This window comes from Chrysochloris asiatica, unplaced genomic scaffold, assembly GCF_000296735.1.
Source record: "Chrysochloris asiatica unplaced genomic scaffold, ChrAsi1.0 scaffold00130, whole genome shotgun sequence".
Lineage (NCBI taxonomy): Eukaryota > Metazoa > Chordata > Mammalia > Afrosoricida > Chrysochloridae > Chrysochloris > Chrysochloris asiatica.
The window spans coordinates 2,152,592-2,178,775 of NW_006408648.1; the positions used below are offsets into that span (position 1 = coordinate 2,152,592).

Consider the following 26,184-nt stretch of genomic DNA (forward strand, 5'->3'; position numbering starts at 1 on the left):
TTTCTCCCGAGGAACAGTTGGTAGTTTTGAACTGCTGACCTGCGGTTTGCAGCCCAATTCATAACCACTACACTACCAGAGATCCTTATAGATATATAAGAGTTGTTGTTTTTCAGGTGTGTGAAAAGCTGTGAAGGTTTTTTAATGACAAAGAGATGACTGACCCTACCTCAGTGTGACCTTACTTTCTGGTCTTCTGTTTCATTGCTTGTAAAATGAATGGCAAGGTGGAGTTGAAAGTATTTCTGAAAATATGGGCCACATTTGCCACTGGTTATACAGGAGATGATTTTAGTTAGAACAGGGTTGAACAGTTTTAATTTTAAGAATGATGTATTTAAGGTATATCAATGTATAGTGTGTTTGTTTGGTGTCAATACTAGAGTGTAAAATTTTCCTTTTAAAATAAATTAATTTTATAAGCATCCATTTGAATACATTTATTATGTAAGTAATATTCTATGTGATTAATATGTTGTTGTTTTTCTTGTTATGTGCCATGGAGTCAGTTCCGACTCGTAGCGACCCTGTACAGGGTTTCCAGACTGCTTTAGCCAGTCCAAGGCTGTAAATATGGGAGCAGAAAGCCTCATCTTTTTCCTGCGAACAGCTAGTAGTTTTGAACTGCTGACCGTGAGATTAGCAGCCCGATGCGTAAACACTATGCTACCAGAGCTCCTTAATTACTATGTTGTGGTTATGTGCCATGGAGTCGGTTCCAAATCATAGTAACCCTGTGCAGGGTTTCCGAGGCTATGAATCTTTATGGGAGTAGAAAGCCTCATCTTTCACTTGCAGAACAGCTGGTAGTTTTGAACTGCTGACCGTGAGATTAGCAGCCTGATTGGTAATCTATGCTACCAGAGTTCCTGTAATTAGTATGTAGAGTTGCCAAAAAAAATGTAAAGGTGGCACTTTAAGGTTAAAATTATGTGATTTAAAAAAAAGTAGAGAAAAGCTTTTACATTACAGAACCATACACCACGCCTGTCTCAGTTTATAGTACATGAGTTGTGGAATCTGGGGCTTATTAAAACACATTTCCTTCAAGTTGCAATTCAGACAGGCTATTATTGTATCTTACAAAACCTGTTAAAGGAAACAATAATGTATGTATCCTTGGCCAGTCTTGATAACTTAGATATTCTATCCCTCTTTTCCTTGGGCTGATTCTTTCCCTCTCTTTTGACTCACAACTTCAAAACTAAGGAAAGTAGTTTAAGGTACAGCCTATCATGCTTTTGTGCTCTGACACCTGGCCAGAGCCTGCCTTTATTCCTAAGAGTCCCGTGTTCTTCTGACCAATAAGGTCGTGTCTCTTGTAGTATTTCCGAACAAAAATTTGAGTAAATTAATTTCCACTGATGTGTAAATTTTCAATAGCTCTGAGAGCCCTCAACCTATTTGCATTTTAAAAAGACAGTTTTACAGACATGAACATGCTTTTGTTGTAGGTATGTGCTGTTGAGTTGGTTTCAACACTGTATAGGGTTTCTGAGTAGTGGCTGGTGAGCTTGAACAGCTGACCTTGCAGTTCAATTGACTTTGCAGTCCAGCACATTAACCCATAGCACCACATTAGGACTCTTTTAGGTGCGGTCTAATCAGTTCCGACTCATAGCAACCCCATGGACAACAGAATGAAATACTGCTCAGTCCTGTGCCATCCTCACAAACATCCTGTTTGAGTCCATTGTTGTAGCCCCTGTGTTCATCCATCTCATTGAGGGTCTTTCTCTTTTTTGTGGACTCTCTACTTTACCAAGCATGATCTGCTTCTTCACGGACTGGTTCCTCCTGATAACTTGTCCAAAGTACGTGACATGAAGTTTGACCATCTAAGTAGCGTTCTGGCTGTTGTTCTTCCAGTAGAGATATTTTCATTCTTTTGGAAATCCATGGTATATTTAATATTCCTCACCAACACTGATAATTCAGAGGTGTCAATTCTTCTTCAGTCTTTCTTATTTGTTGTCCACCTTTTTTTTTTGCATGCATGTGAGACAACTGAAAATAGGATGGCATACCTTAATCCTGGAGGTAACATCTTTGTTTAGTAACACTTTAAAGAGGTCATTTGCAGCAGATTTGGCCACTTCAATATGTCATTCGATTCTTGACTGCTGCTTCCAGGGGTGGTGGATCCAAACAAAATTAAATCCTCGGCAATTTCAATCAAATCCTGCATTTATCATGGTGCTGCTTTTGATATTTCTTATGTCATTTGGTATTTTGCCCATACAATCCTTCAGTATTGCAATTTGAAGCTTGAATTCTTTCTTTCCTGTGAAATGCTGGATGTATGGTTTTTGAACTCCATGTCTGCACATTTCGTTATAATACTTTAACTTTGCCTTCTTGTGCCACCCTTGGGAATCTGTTCAGCATTTTTACATCATAATTTTTTCTATTCACTTTAGCTACTCTACATTCAAGAGCAAGTCTTGGAGTCCCTTCTGATACCCATTTTGGTCTTTTCTGTCTTCCCTGTGTTTTTAATGACCTTTTGGTTCTTCCATGTGTGATGCTCTTTATGCCATCTTACAATTTGTCTGGTCTTAAGTCACCAATGTTCAATGTGTCAGATCCTTTCTTAATCGGCCTCTAAATTTAGATGCGATATATTCAAGGTCATACTTATGAACTCGTGAACGTAAATATGACAATATTTGACAAAATACTAACAAATTTGATTCAGGAACACATAAAGAGAATTATATGCCAAAATGAAGTGGACTTGGTATGCAAACTTGGTTCAACATTTGAAAATCAATCAGTGCAAAAAGGTTTCAGAAAGTTCTATTACTTTTTTTTTATTGAAAAAGTTTATATTTAGAATTAGCCAGCTGGACTCAGTTTATATGATCCCAATTTTGTTGGCAACATCCAAAGCATCACAGTCAGGAGCCAGTTGAACATATACCTTCTGTTCTCCATCAGGCCTGATTAAGGTGTTGACCTTGGCTACGTCAATGTCAGAGCTTCTTCACAGGATACAAAATCAATTGCTTTTCAATATCAGCAATGAACAATTGGAATTGGAAATTTAAAATGCAATACCATTTACATTGTTATTGCTTGGTGTCGTCTAGTTGGTTCTGACTCATAGCAGCCTTATATACAACAGAATGAAACACCACCTGGTCCTGCACCACCCTCACAGCTGTTGTTACGCTTGAGCCCATTGCTGTTGCCACTGTGCCAATCCATCTCATCGGGGGTCTTCTGTTTCGCTGACCCTCCACAAACATGATGACAAATAAATAGATCAATGGAATAAAATAGAGACCTCAGGAATACACCCACACAAATATTATGCAAGCAAAATTTTGCTAAAGATAAGGGAACTTCCAGAGGTTCAAGCTGGATTCAGATGAAGACGTGGAATGAGAGAAATCATTGCTGACGTCAGATGGATCTTGGCTGAAAGCAGAGAATACCAGAAAGATGTGTTTACCTGTGCTTTATTGTCTATGTAACGACTTTAGACTATGTAGATCATGACAAGCTATGGAAAACCTTATGGAAAATGGATATTCCAGAATACTTAATTGTGCTTATGAGGAACCTATACATAGACCAAAAGGTAGTCATTTTAACAGAACAAGGGGACACTGAATGATTCAAAATTAGGAAAGGTGTGTGTGCAAGGGCTCTATTCTTCCACTATACTTAATCTGTATGCTGAGCAAATAATTTTAGAAGGTGAATTTTATGGAGAAGAACATGGCATCGGGATTGGAGGATGACTCATTAACAACATGTGGTATGCAGATGATACAACCTTGCTTGCTGAAAGCAAAGAGGACTTAAAATACTTACTGATGAAAATCAAAGAGCACAGCCTTAGGTATGGATTGTACCTCACTGTAAGGAAACAAAAATCACCACTAGACCAACAAATAAGATCCTGATAAATAGAGAAAATATTGACGTTGTCAAAGATTTCATTTTATTTGGATCGCCTATCAGCCATTTACATTAACATCCAGAAAATGAATTACTTAGGAATAAATCTAACAAAATATGTATAAGATCTACATGGGAAACTATAAAACTCTTAAGTAAGAAAAGAAAATCTAAATAAATGGAGAAATGTTTCATGTTCATGCATAGAAGTACTCAATATTGTTAAGGTAGAAACAATGTGTACAGATTCAGTACATCCCCAGCATGCTTTATTTTGTGGATATCAAGAAAGTTCATATAGAAAGGTTAAAAACCCAGAACAGACACCACACAGTGCTGAAGAAGAATCGAAAGACTGATTTCATGGCAGCTACAGTAAATGAGACAGTACAGTGTTTAAAATAGACAAATAATGGGAATAGAGATCCCAGAAATATACCCACACAAATATTACCAACTGATCCCTGAAAAAGGAGCAAAACAATTCCATAGAGTAAAGATAGTGCTTTCAACAAATAATGCTACAACAACTGGGCATCCACGTGCAAAAAAATTAATAAAATCTAGTCAGTTACTGCACACCTTTCATAAAAATTAACTCAAAAAGTATCACAGACCTCAGTGTAAAACACAAAACTGAAACTTTTAGAAGGTAATAACATGAGAGAAAATCTAGGTGACCTTGAGTTTGATGGTAAGTTTTTAGATAACACTAGCAAACCATGAAAGAAAAAGTGATAATTTGAATCATAGTAACATTAAAAATGTCTATTCAGCAAAAGAAATGAAGAGAATTAAAAGACATTATGAAAAAAATAATTGTGAAACATATCTGATAAATCTTGTAATCAAAATATGCAAAGAACTTTAAAAATTCAGTAAGAAAATAAACACAATTTTAAAAAGAAGAAAAGATCTGGACACCTTACCAAAGAAGATATACAGATGGCAAATAGTCATTTGAAAAGATTCTCGACATTATATATCATTGTAAAGTGCCATCAAGTCTGTTCCAACTCATAGTAACCCTGTATTGGGTTTCTAAGGCTGTAAATCTGTCAGAACAGAAAGTCTCATCTTTCTCTCACAGAGCAGTTGATGGATTCGAATGGCTCACCTTGTGGTTAGCAGTCCAATATTTATCGTACAGAGCCACAATGTTTCCTATATATTGTTGTTGTTGTTATGTGCCCTTAAGTCAGATTCAACTCTTAGTGACCCAGCATAGGGTTTCTGAGGAGCCGTTGGTAGGTTTGAACTGCTGACCCTGTGCTTCACAGTCCAGTGCTGATCATGTAGCGCCATACTAGGAACCCCTATATATCAGTATTATTGTTAAGTGCCATTGAGTCGGTTCCAACTAATAGTGATCCTATTTAGGGTTTTTGCGTAGCAGAGGGTAAATTCAAACCACCAACCTTGTGGTTCATTGCTCATCCTACAGCGCCACACCTGGACTTACATTGATGTTGATGCTAAGGGCTGTTGATTCAATGTCAACTCATAGAGACCCTATGTAGCAGCGGTTGAGTGTGACCTGCCAACCTTGAGATTAGGGAATTGTAAATTTAAACAAAGAGATGCCACTACACACCTAGTGGAATGGCTAAAATCTAAAAATTTGGAAATACCACTTGTTGACAAGGATGTGGAGCAACAAGAATTCTCATTTGTTGCTGATGGAAATACAAATTGGTACAGCAACTTTGGAAAACTGCTTGACCATTTCTCACAAAGCTAAACATTGCCTCACATGTGATCCAACATATATGCTCAGATATTTATCCTTATGAGTTGAAAGCTTGTTGTTACGTGCTATCAAGTCAATTCTGATTCATAGCGATCCTGTACAGGATTTCCAAAGAGCAACTGGCAGGTTGAACCGCCAACCTTGTGGTTCACAGTCCAGTGCTTGTCCTGCAGTGCCACAGCAGGAATGCTATAGTTGAAAACTTTAGTCCACACAAAAACCTGTGCACAAATTTATAGCAGCCCTATTCATAATTGCCAAGATCTGGAATTAATCAAGATGTCCTTCAAATGGTGACTAGATAAACAAAGTGAAGTACATTCACATAATGGAATATTATTCTGGGATAAACAGAAATGAGATACCAAGATGCAGCAGAGATTATGATAGCCTTAAATGCACATTGCTTAGTAAACAGAAGCCATTCTGAAAAGTTTATATATGAGTCCAACTATGATATTCTGGAAAACACCGTAACTCAAATGCATCAATTCCTTCTGTAGTTACAGTGATAAGATCGTTGATTGCCCTGAGTTTTGGAGTAAAGGGGGTAGAAGGATGAACAGGAAGAGCACAGGGGATTTTTAGAGCAGTAAAGTGTTTCTCTATGATATTGTAATAGCAGCTCCAAGATATTAGGCATTTGTCAAAACTTCTGTTGATGTTAAGTGCTGTTGAGTCAGTTCCAACTCAGGATAACCCTGTATAGGGTTTCTGAGGAGCAGCAGTGAGTTTAAACTGCCAGCCACGTAGTTCCAACTGACCTTGCATTCCAGTGTGTTATCCTGCAGTGAGTAAACCGTATTGTAAACTATGGGCTTTAGTTAATAATAATGGTTAATAATGTATTAAAATTGCTACTTGTATTGTAACAAATGTACCACAATACTGCAAAGTGTTAATGGTGAAACCTGAGAGGGGAGAGACCAAGAAGCATATGGAAATTCTCTGTACTATCTACTCAAATTTCTGTAAACCAAAAACTGCTCTAAATAAGTATTAATTTAAAAAAATTTTTCTTTAGCACACCAACATTCTAGGGATTTTGTTACTGTTGTTAAGTGCTGTCAAGTCAGTTCTGACTCACAGAGACCTTAGGGTTTCCCAGGAGTGGCAGCTGGGTTTAAACCACCTTGTGGTTCAAACTAATCTTGTGGTCCAGCGCATTATCTTGCTGCATCACACTGCATCACACCAGGACTCCCAAGTTTTTAGATACAACACCAAAAGCATGATCCCTGATGTTCCTTATTTAGGTGTGGCTTCACTTAGCAGAGTTCAGGTAGGATCGGTTGCTCCCAGCCTACCTACTCCTTTCCTTCCCATGGTGCTGTGAGCCTCCCCTTTACACTGAAGACAGGTGGGAAGGACAGAGCCACAGCCAGGGAAGCACCACATCCGGGAATTGGATTCATGCTTCAGCCTCAATTGTGCAATTTTGTGTGTCCTCAGAACAATGATTATGTTGAGAAAGCCAATTAGAAACGGATGGACCAACCAGATGATATGAAGAGGAGAGGGCAAATGCACAAGAACACTTACACTTGCAGATAATACCCACCTGACCTGGCTTCAATGGCTGGATGATCAGAGAGCTCAACTAGAAGAAGAAAGAAGAGGGAAAATTCTATCATGTTATCTCTAGCATTATTTCTGAGATGATTGAAAATATCATATGATATGTATGATAGTTAGGTTTTATGTAAGCTTGACTGGGCCAGGATTCTTAGTGGTTTGGCAGTTATGACATAGTAATCCCCTAATGATTTCTATTATAATGTAATCACTTACATGATGAAATCTGATATGAGCAACCAATCAGTTTAAAAGACGTTTCCTTGGGGGTGTGGCCTATAACATTTTTACATTACAAGAGATAAAAGGAGAGAGAAGTGAGCAGAAAAGAAAGGACCTACAGCCACTAAGAAGAGCAGGGAGTGCAGTGTCTCCTTTAGACCTGGGGTCCTTACACTGTTAAGCTCCTAGATCCAGGGAGTGACTGATGGGAAGACAAATGGAGAACTCCAAGGGTCTACATATGCTACATCCAGAAATAGCTGAACATCCACCAATTCTACTTGGTACAATGTCTGTGTATTCCTTCCATTTTCTTTTGATCCGTCCTGTATCTTTCAATATTTTGCCCATAGAATTCTCCAGTATTTTAGCTTCAGGGTTTTGTTTTGTTTTTTTCTTCAGTTCTTTCAGCTTGAGAAATACTGAGCATGCTCTTCCTTTTTGATTGTCCAGCTCCAGGTGTTTGAACATTTCATTGTAACACTTGCCTTTGTCTTCTAGAGCTGCCCTTTAAGTTTTTCTGTTCAACTCTTTTACTTCATTATTTCTTCCAGTACCTTTAGCTTCTGTATGTTCAAGAGCAAGTTTTAAGAGTCTCTTCTGACATCCATTTTGGTCCTTCCTTCCTTCCTTCCTTCCTTCCTCCCTCCCTCCCTCCCTCCCTTCTCCATTTGCTTTCTTTATGTATGATGTTCTTAATATCATCTCACAACTCCTCTTGTCTTCAGTCAGTAGTGTCTAGCACATCAAATCTGTTCTTGAGATAGTCTCAAAATTCATGTAGGTGGGATATGCTCAAGGTCATATTTTGGCTCTCATGGAGTTAATTTTCTTAAGCTTCAGTTGGCCACTAACCTTGTTTTGGCTGATGATACTGAGCTTCTCCATTGTCTTTTCTTATAAATCTCATTAATTTGATTCTTGTGTATTTCATCTGGTGAGGTACACATGTATGGTCGCTGCTTATGATGTTTAAGAAAGGTATTTGCAATGAATAAGTCATTGGTCTTGCAAAATTGTATTATGGGATCTCCAGCATCATTTCTATAACTAAGACCGTATTTTCCATCTACCAATCCTTTCTCTTTGTTTTCAAGTTTTGAATTCCAGTCACCAGTAATTATCAATGCATCTCAATTGCATGTTTGATCAATTTCAGACTGAAGAAGTTGATAGAATTCATTTTATTTCATCATTGGCTTTGGTTGTTTGTATGTAAATTTGAATAGTAGTTATATTAACTAGTCTTCCTTATATGCATATAAATATTGTCTATCACATACAGCATTGTACTTCAAGATCTTGAAATATTCTTTTTGAGAATGAATGTGACAATGGTCCTGTTGAATTTGTCATTCTCAGCATAGTAGACCATGTGATTATTCCATGCAAAGTGGCCAGTATTTGCCCATTTCAGCTCATTAAAGCCTAGGATATTGATCTTTATGTGTTCCATTTTATTTTTGATAAATTCCAATTTTCCTAGATTCATACTTCGCACATTGCATTCCCTGTTAATGATTATAATTGAATGTTTGCAGATGTTTCTTCTCATGCAAGCACATGAAGGTCTAGAAAGCTTGACTCCACTTTACTCCATCCACATCAACTGTACATTGAGGAGGCAGTTCTTCCCCAGTCATATTTTGAGTGCCTTCCAACTTACCTGGTTTATCTTCTGGTACTATTATCAGATGGTGTTTCACTGCTATTCATAAGGTTTTCTGTGGATAATCCCTCAGAAATGGACTGCGTATTCTTCTTCCTAGTCTGCTCTTAGTCTGGAAGCTCTGCTGAAACCTATCTACCATGGGTGACCTTGCTGATAATTTAAACACCGGTGGTATAGCTTCCAGCATCACGGTATTACAGACTTCCAGACAAGTGGGGTTTCAGACTTTATGACAGAATAGAACTGCATGTAGGATTTGATTCCTGATGTGGTGCTTCCAGATAATGTGCTGGACTGGGAAACCCTATACAGGGTCACTATGAGTTGGAACCTACACAATGGCACTTAATATTAACAACAATCTTTATATAAGCAGATCAACAGGTCTTTCTCCCAAGGTGCCACTGGGTGGGTTTGAGCTGTTGAACGTTAGCTAGCAGCTGAGTAGCCTTTGTACCATGGTGAAACAAAAATTAAAGCGACCTTTCTTATTAGTAGCTCATTTCTAATTTGGGGGCTCTCTGGATTTTGTGCCTTTGAAGATGCCTTTTGAGGGTTGATACAGAATTTTTCACTTTCACTGTTGTCTTAAACTAAATTTACTTCAACAACTTTCCTTTCTTACCTAACCCAGTAAAGTAGAAAGTGGTCCACATAGGCTGACAAAAGGAATAATTGAAATGTCAGGATGCATATGGGCACAGTGATCAACTTGAGTTTTAAGCACCGCAGATTCAGGACTCCAAACTGATGTCAACAAATATATCCTTTATAGCCTGGCTTAACCAGAGAGAAAATAATATGCAAAACTGATGACCTGAGATCTTCCTCTTTTAATCTTCCTTAATAGAGTCTATTTTATAATTGCTAAAAACTTGGTGTTAGATAAAAGATGCTTTTTATTCTCACTAACCCCAGGGAGCTCTGGTAGCGTAGTGGTTACAAATCAGGCTGTGAACTGTAAAGTCAGCAGTTCGAAACTACCAGCTGATCTGTGGGAGAAAGATGAGGCTTTCTGCCCCCGTAAAGATTTACAGCCTCGGAAACCCTGTACAGGGTCACTGTGAGTTGGAAATGACTCCATGGCACATAACAACAACCCCACTGAACTTCTTAGGTAAACTGTTGGTCATTGTATTTGTGTTAGGAATAGTCTGTCGAAGAGATATAGATAACTCTTGGTCAGTAAGAGATTTTTTATAAGTAGTTTTTGAGGTTGTCTTCTGTATAGACTGGAGTCCTGGTGTGGTGCTGTAGGATAAGCACTGGACTGTCAACCACAAGGCTGGTGGCTCAAACCTATTAGCTGCTCCTTGGAAACCCTATACAGGATCACTGTGAATTGGAACCAACTTGACAGCACTAACAGCAACAGTTATGTAGACTAGGGTGCAAATCCTAAGACACAGTACATAAACCTTCATCTACAGTACAGTTGTTCACAATTGGTGAGGATAGAGGAGAGGAAAAACAGGACCTAAATTAAGTAGCCCCAGTGTTTCTTTAATATTTGATTTAAGAGCAAAGGATTTACTTTGGAATCATATTTTTAGATCTTCCTGAGAATATGCAGTATATTTTCTGAGTGTAAGCAAAATAATAGATATAATTTAAAGCTCACTTTTTATATGCCATGAATTCTTACTACTTTTCTCAAATACTACTAAAAATGATTACCACATTTATTTTCTAATATGTAACTATGTACCTGAGATACATTTAAATTTGAGAAACCCACAAGTCATCATTTCTGTTGTTAACGTTGTTAAAGATTCAGTATGCCATTTGTTTCTTCGATTTTAACAACTGCCTTGTGGAATGACAGCAAGGGATTCATTAAAACACATAGCACTGAAGTTCTTTGGTATTTAAGTTTAGACTAGGGAGTTTTAGGATAGTTGAAGGTGTTTTTGTTGTTGTTGATAAATTTGATTTGGTGTTCACAGTTATGTGTAAATTAGATTATTTTCACTCTTTTCCAAACTTTGTTCTGAGTTTTCAGATGTTAATAAGTTTATTGTGAATTGACACTTCATGAATGAATGAGCTTTTATCATATTGGGCTTACATTGCTGTGTACCTTTATGAGTCAACCTTGAAACAATTATATTCATTAGGCTAATGTCAACCTGGAAGTAATTTGCATGTAGTACATTGGGGGTAAAAATGAATGTTCAGATAAAGCAGTAAAAATGCTGGCCTGGAACCATTGTCTTCCTATCCAGGACCTTTTAATGTGATCCCATACAGAGCGGTCAGTAGTGGAAGCTGGGCACCATCTAGTTCTTCTGGTTTCAGGATCATCAAAACTGATGTTCACGTGTTCTGTTAGCCCACTGGACTTATTGTTTCCAAATGTCTTTAATTTTCATCACTCTTCTCTCCTCCAAACACACAGAGACCAATAGCTGCACCTTAGACCTTAGATGGTCACTCATGAGCTTTAAAGCTAGTCACCAAAGTAGGATGTAGAACATTTTCTTTGTGGACTATGTCTTGCCAATTGAACTTTTTTAAAGAAACAAGTTAACATGTTGTTGTTAGGTGCCATCTAGTTAGTGCTGACTCATAGTGACCCTATGCACAATAAAACAAAACATTGCCCGGTCCTGGGCCAACCTCACAATCATTGCTATACCTGAGCCCATCGCTGCCGTCACTGCCAATCCATCTGGTTGGAGGTCTTCCTCTTTTTCTCTGACCTTCCACTTTACCAAACTGATATCCTTCTTCAGTGACTTGCCCCTCCTGATAATATGTCCAAAGTATGAAAGATGAAATTTGGCCATCCTGGCTTCCCAGAAGCACTCTGGCTGCACTTCTTCCAACACAGATTTGTTGGTTCTTTTGGCAGTCCACTGTACTTTCAGTATTCTCCTCCAACACCATAACTCAAAGGCATCAATGCTTCTACAGTCTTCCTTATTCACTGTCTAACTGTCACAAGGTCCACAGTTTGAGCCTGCCGCCACTCCACAGGAGAAACATGAGGCTTTCTGGTCCCAAGACTTAAAGCCTCGGAAATTCTGTACGGGGTCGCTATGAGTTGGAACCGACTTGATGGTGCTTAACAACAACCATATATACACATACATATGAGGGAGCCCTGGTAGCTTACTGGGTTACAAGCTGGGCTGCTAACCTGAAGGTGTGCAGTTCAAATCTACCAGCCATTCTTCAGGAGAACGATAAGACTTTTGGCTCCTGCAAAGATTTACAACCTTGGAAACTGTGCAGGGCAGCTATGAGTCAGTATGGATTCCATGGCTCACAACTACTACCATATGATAGAGCTTCAAAATAGTCACAGGAAAATGGAATGAAAAGATCATGGAATTTTTCCATGAACTTTTTGAAGACCCCTCAGATCTGTCCATCTAGAAAAAAGACTGAAAGCAAATACGTGAAGGAGTTAGCAGCAAGCAATTCTCCCTGTATAATGGTATTATAGAGTGTATGGATTTGTGTCATTCTCTGTTTTATGAATTCTCTGCAGTAAACATGAACTTTATAATCAGAAACAAAGATCATTTTAAAAGGACTAAAGAAAAAAAAATAATCAAGCAGAGTTTATTTAAAGTCTTAGAACTATTAAAGTGGAAAGATTTCATATTGACCTTCCTTGCCTCTAGGGTAAACTGGCCCTCAGCATCCCAGACAGATTATTGGTGCCTATTTTAAGATCTTCTCAATAGGATAACCCACTCTCTCACTCATACAGTAAGCTCTGTTGCCTAATAACAGTTCCAAAGGGGATTTTTCTCCTTATACTATTTCACGAAGACATGGTCATGGGAGACACTCCAATGTCTTTCAGTCTTTTAATAAAAAAATTTTTTTTTTCTCAAGTAAGAAAAGGGGCAAATTTAATGTTCCTGTCTGGAAGAAAGGCAACATTACAAGTGATCCTTGGTGTAGGATGACCATTGGGCTGTTAACTGTAAGGTTGGCAGTTCAAACCCACAAGCCACTCCTTGGAAACCGTTTTCAGGGTCGCAGTGAGTTGGAACCGACTCACTATCAGTCAATAATGAGTGTAGCTCTGTAAGAGGAACAAAAAGGGATACGAAAGTGTGGACTGTTAATCTCTATTAGTTATGGTTTAAAAGAAATACGCTATGCGTGATCTGTCTCTGCTTTTCTTCCCAGTGGCTGTTTTTCTAGCCTGGCATGTATGACTGACTAGTCTAGAGTTCTCTCACTGGGATTTGGCACCCTCTAGTGGAGAGTAGCTTTTCAGTTTTGTGTTTTAAATCGTGTCAGATTTATTGGGCTATTCAATACTGTCTTACTGGATAGTAAAGCTTGTCAATATTTATTTGAGTCAAGTAATTAACCCTAGCAAGCAGAAGTAACTTTATAGGTCTCTGGGAGTGTTGTACATTTTTATACAGCTTCTTAAGTAGACAGAAAATTTAATTTTTATATTTTGTGGGGATTTTTTCCCATTGGTTTTCTTTTTCTCTTGTTATCAAGTGCCATGGAGTTGGTTCTGACTCATAGTGACCCTGTATAAGTTTTCCAGTGGAGCAGCTGCTGGGTTTGAACTCCTGGCCTTGTGGTTTGCAGTCCAGTGCTGATCCACAGTGCCACAGCAAGAGTTCTCTTAAGTGAAATGAAATGGCTGTGGGAAGACAAGAAATAGAGGAATATTTGTAGCGTTCCTCTATCTCACACTCCCTGGGTCTTGTGATACATTTTATATTTCTATTTTAGGACTCAAGAATTTTTACATACCAGTTTCTGAAAGTTTTAGTCATTTGTGCATAAAAATGTATAAACATTGTCAGTATCCTGTCCTAGTGAATTGTTGTAGTATTGTTCTGGTATTCCACCAGAAAAAAAAAGTAATCTTTTATTTTATTTTCACAGAGTGATGGTGAGGATTTTAATTACATCATTGCGTTTTTTCTTGGAACATCAGCATGTCTTTACCAGGTAGGTTCTTTCACATTTAGAAACACTTTCCCATCATTTTTTTGTCTCAGGTATCAATTATACTGATTTATTTAAGATCTGGTGCATTTAAAGTAAGTTAAAATAATGTTTGAGATCTTTTTGTCTCTTTTTTTTCTTTCTAAATTTTATTCATTTTGTTCTTGTTCTTGAGGATATGCACAGCAAAATATACACCAATTCAATAGTTTCTATAATTACAGTTTAGTGACATCAATCATAATCTTTGAGTTGTGCAAACATTTCACCCTCCTTTTCTGAGTTGCTGTCAATTTTATCCCACATAGATAGTTCTTAATGAGCACAAGACAGATCTTTTTTCCCCCCACTAGTTAGGCACAACTGTTGTTCAATTTTAAGATTTCAGGAAATATTTTTGGCTTGAGGTTTAAAGATTATCTTAGGGCAATTGTTTCAGAGGTTCATCCACACTCCAGGGCTCCAGAAAGTCTAGAGTCCATGAGCATTTGAACTTCTTTGCTTCATTTCCTCCCTTTTGGTCTTTGATGAAAAGACTCAGTAAGGTAACCAGGCACTATCCATTTCTTCTGGTCTCATGACAAAAGAGGCAGTTGTTCATGGAGGCAATTAGACACACATTCCATAGCCTCCTCCTATTCATGATTCTCTTTCTTTGTCTATTGCTCCAGGTACATAGAGACCAGTTGTGCCTTGGATGGTAGCTTGCAAGCTTTTCAAACTTTGGACACTTCCACAAACTAGGAGGTAGAACAGAAGCACTAAGTATGCTATTAGTTAGGCCAGTTAACTAGGATGCCCCATGAAACTGTGAATCTCAACTTCACACCAAGGAATCAAATCCCATGAGGTGTTTGTTGTAAATAACAGCCTCAGCAGCAGCTCTTTATATCAGTCTCATCACTTTGTTTTTTCTTTAAGGTTTTTATTGTGGATTGAGTGAAAGTTTACAGGGCACATCATCAGTTTCACATTCAACAAATCATACACATTGTTTCACTACAATAATTATAATCCCCTCCATGTACCATCAGTTAACAGTGTTTCTCTCTATTCACTTTAGCCCTTTTTTTCTTCTTCTTCTTTTTAAACACTCAGGCATATCTTTATCTCTCTTTTAATGTGAGCTTCTATTAACTTTGTGACCTGCCTCTCTGATTTTAGTAGATCCAGATCTTTGTGAATTTAATATTAATGGGCTCTCTGTGCCAGGGCCTCTGTGATCTGCCTAGGACACTAAAAGCTAATCATTTTTCTGGACACTAATAATCATTTTGCTTCCAGGCGCGCCTCATATCCAGGCTGTTGATCTTGTACTTTGGGAAAAGTCTTTCAATGTGGACCAGTGGTGGGAGGAGGGGGTATGTGTGAAGGACATAGTAAAAGCAGGATTTTAGGAAATTTAATTTGGCAATGGTGAATAGAATGGATTATGAGAGTTAGAGAGATTGGAAGCAAATTAATTGGGCACGTTGTTTCTGCCATTCCAGCCAGAGAATAATGAGTATAAACTTCATGATGAAATAGGAATAGAAAAAATGAACATTGGGAAAGAAGAGTCCCCAGGCCTAGAAGACAGAATGGATATGAGACTTATGAAGGAACAGATTTTGTGTCTAGATGATAGGCATTTCTAACCCAGAGGAGGCACAGATTTGTAGGAAAGGATGAAAAACCTTGCCAGATACCCACACTTAAGAATTTCTTTGTTGAAACATTTCAGAGTAGGGTTCTTTGATCTAACTTTTGTAACTAACACATTTCTCTGCCTTGTATAGAAAATACATTAGGAAGATTTAGAACAGGGAAAGACTTTGAATACATGCATTCTACTTTTATGTAAACACAAACTAGAAATTTTTAAGAGGTCTTACTTTTTAAAAATCTCCTTAATCATTTATATATTTTCAACAATTGTTTTCACATCAGATTTGAAAGGTACAACCATAATGAATGACATTTCATGCATGAAGTAGAAATTCACATTTGTTGTTTTTAAGTGCTGTCTATTTAGAGCCTCAGAGCGGCCCTGTGTAGGGTTTCTGAGGCTTTAAATATTCGAGAAGGCAGAAAACCTCATCTTTGTCCCATGGAGCAACTGGTGGACTCAGACCACAGACCTCATGGTTTGCAGCCTGGTGCTTATCATAATGGAGCCACTGTGCTCCCTAATTTCACATAATGCTTTAATTTTATGAAGTATTCTTAAAAGTAATTTCATAAATTAGTCTTGTAAAAATCCTGTGTTTTAGGTTGCTTTGCCTTAATGGAGTAATTTTTAATGTTTAATAATAAATAAAATAATAATTGAGCTTTTTGTACTAAGCTTATTAAATCCTCGCAAAAGGCCTCCCACTGTAGGATCAGCACCAGACTGCAAACCACAGGGTCAGTAGTTCAAACCCACCAGCTGCTCTTCAGAAACCCTATACAAGATCACTGTGAGTCGGAACTGACTCCATGGCACTGAACAACAACAATCCTATTATCATTGCCATTGTTCACTCGGTGACTCTTGGGCTAGTGCTCTTGACCTTGTTAAAGTATCATTGATTCATAGCGATCCTGTATAAGGTTTCCGAGGAGCGGCTGGTGAGCCTGAACCACTTATCTTCAATTCAAACTGACCTTGTGGTCCAGTGCTTTATCCTACACCACCACACTTAGGACTTTGCATATGCAGACCTGCTACAGCCCTAGGACAGCCTAATGTAGTTTAGAAGGTGCTTAGTGGTGGAGCATTGCCTTTCAGGTGTGTTTTTCCTGGCAAGAAGTAAACAAACTCATGCTTCAAAAAAGAAAAGCTCAAACAAAACAATTTCTGTCATAGTAACAGGCCTGAAACTATGCTTTCTAAGTGTGCTGCACAGAATGATTATAGTGCTTCTTTTATATACAGTGAAAATTAAGTGATTACATTTTATTGTAGAACATAATCCATCTCCAGTTGTCAAGATATTTTTTAATACTCTTTTGACCAGACTTCTGAGGCCACTGTGACATGGTGTCTTGCCTTTTTCTCTGAGCTGTGGGTGCATTTGAAGTCCTGGTGCGGCACTGTAGGATAAAGCACTTGGTCACAAGGTCAGCTTGAACTACAAGGTTGGCAGTTCTAACCCATCCTCGGAAACCACATAGAGGGTCACTATGAGTCAGAACCAGCTCAGCAGCACTTAACAACGACAACATTGGTACATATGGAAGCACTGAGGTTGGTCAGATAGTGCAAGCTTGATAGGTTGTTGTTGTTCGGTGCCATCAAGTTGGTACCGACTCAGTGACCTTATGAACACCAGAACAAAACACTGCCCGATCCTGTACCAGCCTCCTGATCATTGCTACACTGGAGTCCACTGCTGTTGCTACTGTGCCAATCCATTTTGTTGGTGGTCTTCCTCTTTTTCTCCTACCCTCCACTACCAAGCATGCTGTCCTTCTCCAGAAACCGGTTCCTCCTGATAACCTGTCTGAAGTATGAGAGAGTAGCTCTGGTGACACTGTGGTTTAGGCATTGGGCTGCTAACCAGAAGGTCAGCGGTTCAAATCAACCAGCACGTCTGAGGGAGAAAGATTAGGCTGCCTGCTCCCGTAAAGATTTATAGTCTCGGAAACTCTCGATAGGGTCATTATGAGTTGGCATTGACTCCATGGCAGTAGGTTTGGGTTGGTAAGGAGTAGTCCATGAATAGATGTACAGTTTGTTTAGCCAGTCACTTGTTGAAAGGCATCTGACTTGTTTCCATTTTTTGACTAACACAAATAAATCTGCGATAAACGTTCATATACAGAGTTTTATATGAACATAAGTATTCATTTCTCTGGGTAAATGCCCAGGAACACATTGCTGGGTTATATGATCGTGGCATGTGTAGTTTTTTTTAAGAAACTGCCAAACAGTTTCCCACAGTAGCTGTACCAGTTTTCATTCTCATCAGCAGAGTGTAAGTGGTTTAGGTTCTTTTCATCCTTGCCAACAGTAAGTAGTCACTATTTTCTTAGTCATTCTGGTAGATGTGTATTGATATCTCATTGTGGTTTTAATATGCATTTCTCTTATGGCTAATGATGTTAAACATCTTTTCATGTGCTTATTTGCCATGTGTATCTTTTTCAGTTTAATGTCCATTCATTTTCTAATTTGACCATTTTTAATGTTGAGTTTGAAGTGTTCTTTATATATTCTAGGTACTAGTTTGGTGTTACATATGTAGTTTGAAAATATTTTCCCCATTCTGTAGTTTTTGTTTTCATAATTAAAAAAAAGTTTTTTATTGTGAGTTAAGTGAAGTTTCACAGAGCAGATAATCAGTTTTACATTCAACAACAAATCATATACTTTGATTCATTACAGTCATTTAAATCCTTTCCATGTACCCACAGTTAGCAGGATTTACCTCTATTAAATTTAACTATTGCATTCCTCTGTGTGTGTACCTCGGTAACCTCCCTCTTGTATATTGCCTGCCTTTTTATCCACATTAGCATGTGTCTACTCTCTAGCCCGTGAGTAATTTACCCTCCCCAGTAACCATAACAGATCATTTCTTTTATTAAAAAATCTTCTTAACTTTAAAAAAATCTTTTCATAATCTCAAGAGTAGTTCACAGAACAAAATATTTTACTTTTGATGAAGTCCAGTGTATCAGTTTTGTTTTCTTATAAGTCATGCTTTTTGTGTCAAGCCTAGGAATTTTCCTGCCTCACCCTAGACCCCTAGACACTAAAGATTATTTCCTATTTGTTGTAATCTTCTTTTTTTGTTTAAACTTTAATTGTCAGTTGAGTGAAGGTTTACAGAGTAAATCATCATTTTACATTGGACAAATCATACACTTTATTGCATTTCAGTAGATTGGGATCTCCTCCATGTAACACCAGGTATTCTACTCCCTGTGATTTTGTTTCCATTTCACTTTCCTTCCCAGCCCTTCAGAACTTTGTCCTTAAGTAAATGCTGCCCTTTTGATCTTGACTGGCTGACCATTCCAAATAAGCATATCTTACTAGTGTTGTTAAATATTGCCTTCTCCATGACCCAAGTTAACACCTGTTTACCCTCTACTATCCCTTCCCCTCGCAACCCCTGGTAACCATCAAAGAATGTCCATTTCTTTTAGATTTCAAATTTGTTGGAATATAGTTTGTTGTAGTATTGTGTTATCCTTTTTATTTCCATTAGTTCTGTTGTGATGCTTCCCATATAATTTCTTATTTGTGTTATTTGCATCTTCTTCTTTTCCTTTGTTAGATTTGCCAGTGGTTTTATTGATTATATTAATCTTTTCAAAGAGCCAGCTTCTTGTTGTGTTGATTCTGTCTATTGACTTTTTGTTTTCTGATTCAGTTATTTCTGATCAAATTTTTATTATTTCTTTTCTTCTGGTAGAAATGAGATTACTTTGCTGCTCTTTTTATAATTGTTAGAGATGTTTGATTAAGATGTTGATTTTGGTTCTTTCTTCTTTTTGGATGTGTGCTTTTTTTAGTATAAGTTGCCCTCTGAGCACTGCTTTTGCTGTATCCCAAAGATTTTGGTATGTTTTCATTCTCATTTGATTCAAGGATTTTTTTTATTCCATTTTTTTATCCTCTTTTACCCATTGACTTTTAAACAGAGTATTAATCAATTTCTGTGTATTTGATTTTGTTTCCTTGATCTTCCTATTGTTGATTTGTAATTTTATAGCACTGAGAGCTGAGAAGATAATAGTATTTTGATATTTTAAAATTTATTAAAGCTTGTTTTGTGACCTCATATATGGTCTATTCTAGAGAATGTTCCATGTGCACTGGAAAAGAATGTATATTGTGCTGTTGTTGGGTTGAGTGCTCTGTATAAGTCTATAAGGTCAAGTTAGTTAATTGTGTTGTTAAGTTCTTCTGTTGTTAAGGTCTTCTTGAGTTTCTTTCTAGTTGTTCTGTCCTGCTTTGAAAGTGGTATATTAAAAATCTATTATTGTAGACTATAGTTTGTCATACTGTGGTGACTTGCATGTTGCTGTGATGCTGAAAGCTATGCCATTGGAATTTTAAATACCAGCAGGGTCTCCCATGGTAGACAGGTTTTAAAGGAGCACCCACACTAAGACAGACTAGCAAGAAGAAGAGACAAACCATTTCTGAATGGCTAGCTGCTCTAAACCTTATGAACAGTCGCAGAACATTGTCAGCTAGAGCAATAAAATATGAGCCCCTACAACTTGGGAAGAGCTGCCTCCTCAAAGTAGAATTGACCATAATGACATGAATGGAGCAAAGCTTTCAAGACCTTCATTTCCTAATGGGAAATAACACAAAATGAGGAGAAACCGCTGCAAACATCCATTAATAATTGGAACATGGAATGTATGAAGTATGAATCTAAGAAAATTGGAAGTTGTCAAAAATGATGGAATGCATAAAGATTATTATACTAGGCATTGTTGATGTTGTTAAGTGCTGTTGAGTTGGTTCTGACTCATAACATTCCTGTACAGAGTTTCTGAGGAGCAGCTGGTGAGTTTGAACTACCAATTTTGCAGTTCAAACTGACCTTGAAGTCCAGTGCTTATTATACTAGGACTCCATACTAGGCATTAGTGAGCTGAAATGGACTGGTATGGACCATTTTGAATCACAATCATATGGCTTACATGCTAGGAATGTCAAATTGAAGAAGAATCAGTTTGATAGCATACATCATCAAAAAGAACATTTCAGGATCTATCTTGATCAATCCTATTCCCTCAGCACATAAGATTGGTAGGGGTGGGCAACTTAGACATTGGCTAACTAAACTGGGGGTGCTATAAAGGCACGAAGTGGATGTCTTACAAGTTTTCAAGAGTTGAGTTTTAGAGCGAGTGGGGCAGGATAGAAGGCCCACTGAATAGTTTTCATCTTGTCTAGATGGGTCTGGTAAAAGGAGATGGGCATAGGATTCTGTTTATTCAATAGTGAATAATTGTTAACATGACTAATTGTGGTCATCACAACTGTAAAAGTGGTGGTGGTGGTGGTTATGTGCCGTGGAGTCGATTCTGACTCATAGCAACCCTGCATAGGGTTTCCAAGGCTGTAAATCTTTATAGGAGCAGAAAGCCTCATTTTTCTCCCAAGGAATGGCTGGTAGTTTGTTAGTAGCCCAACTTGTAGCCACCACACTAAGATGTGTAACAAAAAGGAGGGGAATAATTTATCTTGCATTCCAGGAACAGAGGACCCTAGGACCATCAAGAGGAAAGGGCATGAGCTGAATGTGGTATTCTAACCAGAGAAGCAGCAAGGACAGAGGCAGAGGTGAAGACATGGAGAGATAGAGCAGCTAAGGACTCTAGACTCATGGAAAAAGAAAGGCTATGTGCCGATGGGCAGGAGGCTGGCTTGTAAAATGTGCCCTTGTTTAAACGTTTATATAGTCCTGTGTGTTTTGTATACATCCAAAAAAAAAAAAAGAGGGAATAGAAGCAAATACTGTTAACTGATTTGATGGTACATGGAAGGGATGATAATCACTGCAATGAAACAAAATACAATTGGTTGAGTTCACAACCAATGTCCTGCCATGTAAACTATCACTCAATTCACAGTGAAAGCTTTAAAGGAAAAAAAAAGAACATGGAACTAAAAGTGCCTCTGTGGATTTATACTGCACTTCGCCTATTACTTGTTGACATTGGCTTAATAAAGTGATTTGGTTTCACACACACACACACACACACACACACACACCCCGCCAGCCACCAAATTTTATCTTGAAGTAGAGTGCTGTTTGTAATAGGATAATATCTATACGCCTACAAGGAAAACCAGTTAATAACACTACTATTCAAATTTATGCACCAACCACTGAAGTAGTAATGATGAAATTGAAGAATTCTAACAGCGTCTTCAGTCTGAAATTGATCAGACAATCTAGATGCATTGATAATTACTCGTGATTATAATACTAAAGTTGGAAACAAAGAGGAAAGATCTTTGTTTTTGTAGTTGGAAAATAAAGCCTTGGCGATAAAAATTATGCTAGAGTTAGAATGATGCAATTTTTCAAGACTAAAGACTTGTTGTTGTTGTTAGGTGCCATTGAGTCGGTACCGACTCATAGCGACCTTATGCACAGCAGAACGAAACACTGCCCGATCCTGGGCCAACCTCACTACTGTTGCCACACTTGAGTTCATCGATGATGCCACTTGCCCAATCCATCTCGTTGGGGGTCTTCTTCTTTTTCTCTGACCCTCCATCTTACCAAACATGATAACCTTCTCCAGAGACTGGCCCCTCCTGACAATATGTCCAAAAGTATGAGAGACAAAGTTTGGCCATCTTGGTCTCTGGCTGCACTCATTCCAAAATAGATCTATTGGTTCTTTTGGCATACCCATGGCATTTTCAATATTCTCCTCCAACACCATAACTCAAAAGCATCAACTCTTCTGCGGTCTTCCTTATTCATTGTCCAGATTTTGCAAGCATATGAGGTTACTGAAAATACCATGGCTTGGGTCAGGTGCACCGTAGTCCTCAAGCTGACATCTTTGCTCTTCAACACTTTAAAAGGGCCTTGTGCAGCAGATTTGCCTAATGCAATACGTCATTTGATTTCTTGACTGCTGCTTCCATGAGTGCTGATAGTTGATCCAAGAAGAATGAAGTCCTTGACAACTTAGTCTTTTCTCCATTGATAAGAATGTTGTTTATTGGTCCAGTGGTGGAAAGATTTATTCATTACAAATACCTTTTTAAACAACATAAAAAGTGACTATACACATGGATCTAACTAGATGGAATACACAAGAATCAAATTGACTATATCTGTGGGAAGAGACGGTGGAGAAACTCATTAACATCAACCAAAACAAGGCCAGGGGCAGACTGTGGAACAGACTTTCAGTTGCTCCTATGCAAGTTCAATCTGAAATCGAAGAAAATTAAAACAACTCTACAAGAGCCAAAATATGGCCTTGAATATATTCCACCTGAATTTGGAGACCATCTCAAATTCTCAAGAACAGATTTGATGCATGAGACTCTAATGACCAAACGCCAGAAGAGTTGTAGAAAGACATCATACAGGAAAAACGTAAAAAGGTCACTAGAAATATAGGAAAAAAGAGTAGTATAAAATGTATGTCAGAAGAAACTCTGAAACTTGTTCTTGAGCATGGAGATGCTAAGCAAATGAACAGAAAATTTCAAAGGGCAGTTGGAGAAGACAAAGCAAATTATAATGAAATGAGCAAAGATCTAGAACTAGAAAACCAAAAAGGAGGGAAAACATGCTCAGCATTTCTCAAACTGAAAGAACTGAAGAAAAAAATTCAAGCCTTGGGTTGCAATATTGAAGGATTAATTCTATGGGCAAACAATTGAATGATGCAGAAAGCATAAAAAAATAAATGGAAGTAGTGCACAGAGTCACGATACCAAAAATAAACGATCAATGCTCAGTCATTTCAGGAGGTGTAGCATATGATCAAGAACCGATGATAATCAAGGAAGAAATCCAATCTGCACTGAAGGTATTGGTGGGAAAAAACATTGGCTGAATGCAAATTGAAATATTTCAACAAACTGATACAGCCTTGGAGACATCTATGCCAAGGAATTTGGAAGATAGCTACCTGGGCAACCAATTGGAAGAGTTCCGTGTTGATGCCCTTTCCAAAGAAAGGTGACCCAATGGAAAGCATGAATCGTTTAATATTGTTTCTATCACCTGCAAGTAAAATTTTACTAACAATAGTTACATTTTAAAATGATTGCAACAGTACGTTGACAGGGAACTGCCAGAAATTAAAGTCAGATTCAGAAGAGGACGTGTTAACAAGGAATGTTAATCTCTGTATCAGATGGATCTTTGTTGAATGCAAAGAATACCAAAAAGATGTTTACTTTTGCTTTATTAACTATGCAAAGACTTTCAACTATGCGAATCATGACAAAGTATGGATAGCATTTGGAAGAAGGGTTATTTCAGAACTCTGAATTGTGCTCATGAGGAATCTGTACATAGACCAAGAGGTAGTAGTTCTAACTGAATAAGGGAATACTGCATGGTTCAAATCAGGAAAGGTAGGTGGTGCCAGGGTTGTCTCTGTTCTACATACTTATTCAATCTGTATGTTTAGCAAATAATCCGAGAAGATGGTCATATGAAAAATTTGTCATTGGAATTAAAGATAGACTTAGCTTGCTATATGCAGATGATAGGAGTCCTGGTGTGGCACTGTGGGTTAATGCACCAGACTGCAAAGTTGTTTGAACTGCAAGGTTGGTGGTTCAAGCTCACCAGCTGCTCCTTGGAAACCCTATGCAGGGTCGCTATGGGTCGGAAACGACTCAACAGCACGTAACAACAAATATGCAGATGATACAATCTTTGCTTGCTGAAAGGGAAGAGGACTTAAAATACTTACAGATGAAGATCAAAACACCACAGCCTTCAGTATGGGTTTGCACCTCTCTGTAAAAGAAAACAAAAATCCTCACCACTGGACCAATAAATAACAACATAAATGGGGAAAAGATTGAAGTTGTCAAAGACTTCATTTTGCTGGATCAAGAAATCAAACATTAGGAAAATCTGCTGCACAAGACTGTTTCCTTCTATGTTTTGATGTAAAGGTATATCCATTTTATTTGGGGTTACCTGTAATATAATAAGGGAGTTCTAGTGTGGCACTGGGATAGTGCGCTGGACTGCATGGTCAGTCTGAACTGAAAGATCGACAGTTCAAACCCACCAGTTGCTCCTCGAAAACACTGTAGAGGGTCAGAACTGACTCGATGGCACTTAACAACTATAACAACCCAGCTTCTCGGATTATTTGCTCAACATACAGGTTGAATAAATATGGTGAAAGACTACAACCTTGTTGTACACCTTTCTTAATTTTAAAACATTCAGTGTTTCCATGTTCTGTTCGAACAACTGCCTCTTGGTCCAGGTACAGATACCTCATGAGCACAATTAAGTGTTCTGGAATACTCATACTTCACAATGTTGTCCATGAAAGCTTGTCATGATCCACACAATCGAAATCCTTTGCATAGTCAATAAAGCACAGATAAACATCTTTCTGATATTCCCTGCTTTCAGCCAAGATCCATCGCACATCTGCAATGATATCCCTCTTTTCCACAGCCTCTTCTGAATCCGACTTGAACCTCTGGAAGTTCTCTGTCAATGTATGTTTGCAGCCATTTCTGTATTACCTTTAGTAAAACTTTACTCGCATGGGATATCAGAGATTGTCCGATGATTTCTGCATTCTATTCCAGTCATTTGGCCAGATAGTTGTCTCCCAAATTTCTTGGCAGAGATGAGTGAATGCTTCCTGTGCCACCTCACTTTCTTGAAAGATTTCAGTTTTCATTCCATCAATTCCTGGTGCCTTGTTCTCTGCCAATTCCTTCAATGCACCTTGGACTTCCTCCTTTAGTATCACTGGCTCTGGATCATATGCTACCTCTTGAAACGGTTAAACATTAATCATTTCCTTTTGGTACAGTGACTCTGTGTATTTCTTCCATCTTGTTTTGATGCTTTCTGCATCATTCAATAATTTGCCCAGAGAATCTTTCAGTAACAAAGTCGAGGCTTGAATTTTTTCTTCAGTTCCCCCAGCTTGAGAAATGCTGAGCGTGTTCTTCCTTTTTGGTTTTCTGACTCCAGATTTTGCATTTTGTTGTAATATTTGGCTTTATCTTCTCGAGCTGATCTTTGACATTTTCTGTTCAGCTCTTGTACCTTCTCATTTCTTCCATTTGCTTTAGCATCTCTATGCTGGAGAACAAGTTTCAATGTCTCTTCTGACATCCATTTTGACCTTTTCCTTGTTTCTTGTCTTCTTAATGACTTTTTGCTTTCTTCATGTATGATGTTTTTGATGTCGTCCCACAACTCTTCTGGTCGTCGGTCTTTAGTGTTTAATGTATCAAATTTGTACTTCAGATGATCCCTAAATTCAGGTGTGATATATTCAAGGTCATATTTTGGTTCTCGTGGACTTGTTTTCATTTTCTTCATCTTCAGTTTGAATTTGCATATGAATAATTGATGGTCTGTTCCACAGTTTGCCCCTGGCCTTGTTTTCACAGATGATATGGAACTTTTCCATCGTCTCTCTCCTCAGATGT

The 26,184-nt window shown here is 38.0% G+C and overlaps 1 protein-coding gene across 1 annotated transcript in view; it reads left to right on the top strand.

The window, feature by feature from the left end:
• Positions 1-26,184, top strand: part of SEC22A (SEC22 vesicle trafficking protein homolog A (S. cerevisiae)) — a 92,161-nt gene that overhangs the window by 59,375 nt on the left and 6,602 nt on the right. The window contains exon 6 of the mRNA XM_006869362.1: positions 14,001-14,066. Coding sequence (XP_006869424.1) covers positions 14,001-14,066 — 66 coding nt within the window. The remainder of the gene's footprint in view (positions 1-14,000; positions 14,067-26,184) is intronic.